General features: G+C 33.6%; 1 protein-coding gene across 1 annotated transcript; it reads right to left on the bottom strand.

Annotated features, from left to right (window-relative positions):
• Window positions 1-5914: 5914 nt before the first annotated feature.
• Window positions 5915-7248, bottom strand: LOC133821655 (lignin-forming anionic peroxidase-like). Its single transcript, XM_062253820.1, has 2 exons — window positions 6905-7248; window positions 5915-6816 (listed from the first exon to the last, which is right to left on the bottom strand). Exons 1-2 carry the CDS (start codon window positions 7112-7114, stop codon window positions 6061-6063), a joined length of 966 nt encoding a protein of 321 aa, XP_062109804.1. The 5' UTR covers window positions 7115-7248; the 3' UTR covers window positions 5915-6060.
• Between the last annotated feature and the right edge of the window lie 320 nt (window positions 7249-7568).

The following is a 7568-nucleotide window of genomic DNA, read 5'->3' as shown; positions in this document are numbered from 1 at the left end:
TGTTATCGCGCTCCCTAGTGTTAAATAGAGTACCGTTAATCATGTATGATGAAAACTTGATGACATTAACCGAAGGTCCTCGAGAAATCCACTTAGCAATGTCTGAAACTTTATTTGATGTGTTTTGTAATTCTGACACAACCTATCAAATCAACATACCAAAAACAACCAAAAATGTCATCTTGTAATTAATTACTAATTAATGACAACTTTCAATAATCAACACAATTTACATTTTGTTCTATCCAACTACTAAAAGTTTGATAATGTTCGTCTTGTAACCATTTTGAGTTCCTTGACTTGGATGGAAATTTGGTCTTTATCCAATTAAAATGTTCCCTTCAATTATACATATGTTGTTAAACAATTGAATATACGAAATTACACAACTTAAACTTAATGTATTATATGAATATAACTCACTCGATATAAGGTTGAATTTCATTTATATTCTGCAACACAAGACGATGCACTTCATCTAGAAGATCTCGACTTACTGTGCATACAACGCTACCACGACGACTCTGAATTTCAACATTTTCAACATCATTTAACCTAATTTTCTGTACACCAGTCATGTATTCAGAACAAAATTCAATTGCCTCTTCTGCAATATAGCATTCGACGATGCATCCTTCCGGCCGACTTCTATTCCTAACATACCCCTTAAAAATCTTCATATATCGCTCAAATGGATACATCCATCTTAAATAAACTGGACCACAATATCTTAGTTCTCTAACCAAGTGACTGTCAAATGGATCATTATATCAAAAAATGCCGGCGGGAAATATTTCTCCAACTCACACAATACCTAAAAAATTTCATCTCTTAACTCAGGTAACTTAAGCGGATCAATCACCTTACAACACAATGACTTGAAAAACAAGCATAACCTCGTGATTACATCTCGAACTTTCCTAGGCAACACAGATCGAATGGCCACTGGTAGTAAATGTTGCATTAGAATATGACAATCATGAGATTTCATGCCAGTCATAATACAACTTTTCATGTCTACCAATGACCTTATATTTGAGGAATATCCATCTGGAACTTTTATATTAAACAAACATCTACAAATTTCCATTCTTTCCTCTTTAGTAAGAGTGTAAGCTGCAGGAGGTAAGTATGTTCGTCTCTTATCTGGTTTTGGAGTTAATTCATCCCTTATACCCATTGCAACCAAGTCTTGTCTAGCCTTAATTCCATCCTTAGTTTTCCCAGGAATATTCAACAAAGTGCCAATCAAACTATCACATACATTTTTCTCTATGTGCATAACATCTAAATTATGACGTATAAGTAAGAAAGGCCAATATTCAAGTTCGAAGAAAACAGATTTCTTTTTATAACACCATTTTGGCTCCTCCACAACCTTGGTCTTGCGACTATGCTTCATCTTTGTAGGTGTACAAACTTTGGGCTTCCCTAACTTGACAAAATTTTAGACATCTTCTCAAGTACTTGGATCTCATTCAATGGCTCAGGAGCCTCCTCAAACTCTTGTTTACCATTGAATGCCTTCTTCTAAGTCCGAAGTTTATGCGTATTAGGCAAGAACTTCCTATGTCCCATATAGCATATTTTCCAAGAGTGTTTCAAGTATTCAGAACATGTTTTTTCTTCACAAACAGGGCAAGCCTTATATCCTTTCACACTAAACCCAGATAAATTTCCATAAGCAGGAAAGTCATTAATTGTCCACAATAAGACTGCTCTAAGATTAAATTCTTCCTGCCTATACGCATCATAAACCTTAACCCCTTCATCCCACAAAGTTTTCAAGTCATCTATAAGAGGAGCTAGATAGACGTCAATATCATTACCAGGTTGTTTAGGTCATGATATCAACAAGGTCAAAAGCGTAAACTTTCTCTTCATACACAACCATGGGGGCAGATTGTAAATAACAAGCATAACAGGCCAACAACTATACTTACTGCTAAGGGATGCGTGTAGATTAAACCCGTCAGTTAAAGACCTAGACGAATATTACGAGATTCATTTCCAAAAGAAGGCCACTTCAAATCAACTCTCTTCCAAGCAAGGGTGTCAGCTGGATGTCTTAATTTACCATCCTTTATTATTTCATTAGCATGCCACGATAAACTTTTAGCATGTTCGGCATTTCTAAACAATTGGATGAAACGAGGAATTAGCGGAAGGTACCACAAAACTTTGGCAGGTACTCCTTCCTTGACATCATCACCATTTCTTTTCTTTTGCCATCGTGACTCACCACAAGTAGGACACGATTTTGTGTTTGCAAAACTATTTTGATATAATATGCAATCATTAGGACATGCATGATTTTTTTCGTACTGCATGCCTAATGAGCATAACGTCTTCTTTGCCTCATAAAATGAAATTGAAATTTCATTATCTTCAGGCAATAACTCCTTCAAAAAACTAAATAAATCAGTAATGCTTTTATCACTCCAGCTATGTTTAGCTTTTAGATTGTACAACCTAAGAAGCGCAGATAATTTTGTAAATCTTGTACAACCAGGGTAAATTGGTTTCTTGGCATCATTAAGGAGTGTCTCAAACTTATTTGGGTCTACTCCTGATCCATAATGTGCGTCGTCAATCATTTCATCTAATGGATCCCAGTTCTCCTCCACTATATTCCTCATCTAATGTAGCAATCGGAGCTATCTCCCCATGGTAATACCAAATTGTGTAACTCTTGTCCATCCCATTGAAATATAAGTGTTCTTTAATCTTTTTAAGATCCATCTTTTTAACATTTCCACACTTAAGACATGGACAATAAGTAAAATTTGGGTCTTTCACATTTTCCGAACAAAACCTTAAGAACAAATCGACCCCGTTCCTATATTCCGCAAATAACCTATTCGTTGACATCTACTGTTTATCCATATATTCTCCTATGTCTATGGAAAAGAAAAGAAACTACACTAAATAAGCACGTGATAAAGTTGTATGTCTATATAAAACTAATTGTTTATTATCCTAGATAAAATCGGGCAGCATTTCCCCTATAATAGTGACCTAACCTTCTTCATGTGAATAACAAAACAAACAATTTAAACAGCATACAATAAGTTTCTTCCTTATAGGATGTCTATATTAAACTAATTATTTATTATCCTAGATAAAATCGGGCAGCATCTCCCCTATAATAGTAACCTAACCATCTGCATGTGAATAGCAAAACAAACAATTCAAACATCATACAATAAGTTTCTTCCTTATAGCTCCGTAGCATACTACCAAATTTCTCAGAACTTACTTCACTAAAACACACAAGTTCTCAACCTTCTGTTATCATCGCAGCACACAATTTTAATCTCAGAACCTACTTCACTATGGATGAATATTTAAGATATTCAAACTCCTCTAACATTTGTTTAATAATATTAAAAGTAGAAATAAGAGAATATATATGTACCTCTTGCAATTAATAATCCAAAAGCTAGCAAAATTACTTCACTTAGTAATCAATTTCGCTATTAAATCCACAAACCAATAAAATTAAATTAATAAATAATAAAAAAAATATCACTAAATATCTAGAAATATATAACATATTATTGTAATTTTAGAAACTTAATTACCTCAAATGTGTGATTGATATAGGAATTTTGATGCAAAATACTCTCTAAAATCTCACCACCAAAATCACAACCTATGAAATTAAATTAATTAATATGTTAAACATTACTAAACAAATATCACTAAATATCTGATAATAGTATGCGCCACTAATTATAACCTAAACAAAAAATCAATAAAAAATTTCATAACCTAAAAACTTAATAATCAACAAAAACATAAAAAATTTCATATATTTATATTTTATAAATTATTTATTAAATTTATTTTAACATAACTATATATATAACAAAATAGTTACAATTTACAAAAAAAAAAAGTTTAAATATATACAAAAAATATATATAAATTTCGAAATAAAAAATTATAAAAATTTAAAAAAATCATGAGCATATATACTCTAATGAAATGTATACAATGTGATAGGTTAAATTAAAATAAAAACTAAAAAGACATAAATATATAAAAAAAACTTCCATGAAAATACTAATCCTACAATGTGTATAAAATAATGCATAAAAATGAAAAATTAAAACAAAATCATGTATATTACTCATCCTAATACTAAACCTATGATTTTTTTACCAAATAATTAACTAAAATGCAAGAAGATTAAAAAAAACTTACCTCTAAAACCCTAAAAAACGCAGCCCCCTTTCCTTCTCGGTTTTTCTCTCTGGTTTGCAATCCGTGTAATGGTCGAATGAGAGAGGAAGAAGAAGGCAATTTGTTTAAATGGGCAAGGGACATCCAATGTCTCCCACTGGGAGACGTGGGACACGTGGCACGTCTCCCAACTTTCCCAGCCTATTTCCAACGTCTTCCACCATTTTTAATGTCTTCCAATTGTAGCCATTAATATAAACTTTCAATATCTTACACCATTAGACATTTAAAACCCCTGATAAGTTTTAATGTCTTACACCAATGGTTTAAGACATTGTAGGGAGTCATTGTATATCAAATTTGTTGTAGTGTTACCATAATAATCTTACTAGTAGAAGTGGATATTACAGTCAATTCATAAACCGACACTATTGATTTTAAAACTGTCACAATTGATATCAGTAGCGTCGGTTTAGAACTGTCGTAATTGACAAAAAATAACATCAGTTTGAAACCGACACTATTGAGCTAATTTGTTCAATTGCAAACCGATGCAAAACACTAAGGCTAAAATGGATTTTTGTTGTAGTGCTTTGATCGAAATTTCCTAATAAGTCATCAACCTAGCCTTTTATGGTTCATTCTTGTTAAACCTGCAATGTATATTTTTCGAATTGTGCCGACAAGTATTTTGATTTGTTTAGATATGCGACCATTTTCAATCCTTTAGCCTGATCTCCCAGAATCTAATTAATGACCAACTGTGAATCACTGTATACCTCTAGTGATTTTACTCTTAACTCCTTGGCTAGTCTTAATCCTGCGAGTAGGGCTTCATATTTAGCTTCATTATTGGACATAATAAATCTAAATCTAATTGCACATTGAAATTGATGCCCTTCTGGTGTTATGAGGATCAATCTTGCCCCCATAATTGTGCTCGTTGGAAGACCCATCGACAAACAACTTCCAAGCGGGAATTTCTGGTTCCACTTGTGTTCTTGGTGTCTGCTCGCATATGGGGAGATTAGTGAACTCAGCTACAAAATCTGGTAATGCTTGACCCGTTATAGTTGTTCATGGTGAGTAAGTAATTCAAATTATCCTAACTCCACAACCCATTTTAATAGTCGACCAGCAGCCCATTTTAGTATTTTATTTATAATAATCATGTGTACTATTTTATTTACAATATTATATCGTGTTTTATACCATTTCTTAATTTATTATATACCATTTTTTTTCTTTTGCACATTTTCTCTTGTCCAACCTCCTCTCAGTCCCACGTACCAATTTTTCTTGTCACATATTGACATTTATAAAATATATTATAATAAAACCTATCTCTCCACAATTATCTACATTGTTGCTAGCACATAGTAAAATCTTTTGGCTTTTTTCTTTTAACGTTCTCCCTAGCTTTTCTCTTCTCTCTCTTTTCTTTGACATCAAAAATCTTTTTTGACTATACCGCTGGCTGGTTGGGCTCAAAAGAGGTACCATCGCAACCTCCTCTTCAAAAGAAGAGTAGTCATTTTAACATGTAGGAAGCATATGTTTTCTCACTATCACCAGAGAAGATGACTAGAATGAGAAGCAACATTTTAGTTTCTTTTTATATGTTATTAACCAAAAAGCAATCAACGTTTAAAGTTAAACAAAAGAAAATTAAATATAACAATAATACCTTTGTTTATAACAATAATTAGAATTTCGACTTAATTGTTTACACTTGCATGTATATATTAACGAAATAAAACAAAATAATGATCACTAGCTAGTACTTTTGTTTACAATTTTTGAAATAAGCAAGGAATAGAATAAAATAATAACAACTTTTTGTTTAATTACAATATATATGTAGAATGAAGTTTAGCTGAGAGAACTGCAAATTTTTCTAATGACCCCAGCAGAACCGGTAAGAGGCTGGATGTCTCCCATCTTAATCATGGCAGAAGCGAAATCAGAGCTAAAGGTGGAAGGGCTCTTGCTATACTCATTGACAATGCTATCTGTTGAGTCTCCACTGAAGAGGATTTGGTCGGACGCGAGAAGACCCTTCTTTTGAATCAAATTCCTAAAGTAATTGTTATCGAAGGAATTGGGTGTGACCAAATCAAGTGGTGCCAAAGTTGAATCAGCTTGAGATGAGGCAGTAGAAGGACAGCGGCGTTGGCGAGTTCTAGCGAAGTTAGCATCGATGTCACTCTGGTTGTTGTATATCCTAGCACGAAAGAATCCGCATTGAGCTTGTCCAATAGTATGCGATCCTGATAGAGCAACCATGTCTCTGGCAGTAAGACCTTTGCGGTCAAATAAAGCAATCAACTGTTGAAGAGTTGCTGTGAAAAGAGGCAGATCTGTCTCAGCTTCAGATTTGCTTGCTGTGGTCGAATCTCGTCTCCCAAGCGTGACAGTCCAAGAGGGACCACCCACAGCAACGGATGCATCTCGAGCTGCAACGGCAAGAATATCGGCACAAGATACGACCCCAGGGCATATGCTCTCCACTTTGGCTTTTGCATCTTCTATTACATTTTCACCTCTGATCGACCCACTGTTTTGAAGAGCGCTCTTTTCACTGACGATGGAGTCTGAATCTTCGAGCAAAAGTGATGCATCACATCCCTACGTACAACAAATTAATTATCAATATATATATCCAAAAACTACGATTAATTATTTTAGTTAAATATATGATCAGAAGAATATATACCTGAACAAAGCAGTCGTGAAAATGAAGGCGGATGAGAGAAGCTGCCATGCGACGCTCTTTCGAAACCGCTGTTCTGATCGAAGTTCGAATGGTAGAAAGAGCATTTGGGCAAGTGCTGTCGTAAAATGTGGAAGAAAGTTGAGCTGTGCACGTACTCAAAATCAACACCAGAGCAACAGCCCAAAATTCATAATTACGACGTAACCCCATATTAATTGAAACCAATCTAAAATAAAGTACACGAGTCAAAATAATCTTAACAAGTATAATATATAAAATACTACCGATTTGAGAATATTTTCTATAGATATATAGCTTAATTTTAGTGGTCGATGAGAAGATTTGAATATTTGATATCGATGGTGAAGAAATAAGAGAACCTAGCAATTGGTATTTATAGGATACACGATTATATGTAATGTAATATTATTATGTCATAATAATTAATGCATGTTTGTTTGGGTCATACTCACGCGTCCTAGCCGCACTACTACTTGGTCTGCATTGGTTGGCATATATAATAACTGGTATGCAATGCTTACATATATAAGAGTGCAAAAGTCAAAGAATAATTCGTTTCGTCTTCATGATATAACCCAATTTTACTTGGATATATACATGCATGCACTAAGATTATATTTTTTACGTAGTTTGACCAAACTAT

The sequence above is a fragment of the Humulus lupulus genome, chromosome 3 (genome assembly GCF_963169125.1).
Source record: "Humulus lupulus chromosome 3, drHumLupu1.1, whole genome shotgun sequence".
Taxonomy (NCBI): domain Eukaryota; kingdom Viridiplantae; phylum Streptophyta; class Magnoliopsida; order Rosales; family Cannabaceae; genus Humulus; species Humulus lupulus.
The sequence above is the reverse complement of the archived record's forward strand: the minus strand, read 5'-3'. Positions and strand labels throughout refer to the sequence as shown.

Coding starts and splice junctions, on each gene's coding strand:
- LOC133821655 (XM_062253820.1), bottom strand. CDS start 7,114: ATGGGGTTACGTCGTAATTATGAATTTTGGGCTGTTGCTCTGGTGTTG. Junction 6,817..6,904: donor TTCACGACTGCTTTGTTCAG/GTATATATTCTT, acceptor TGTTGTACGTAG/GGATGTGATGCATCACTTTT.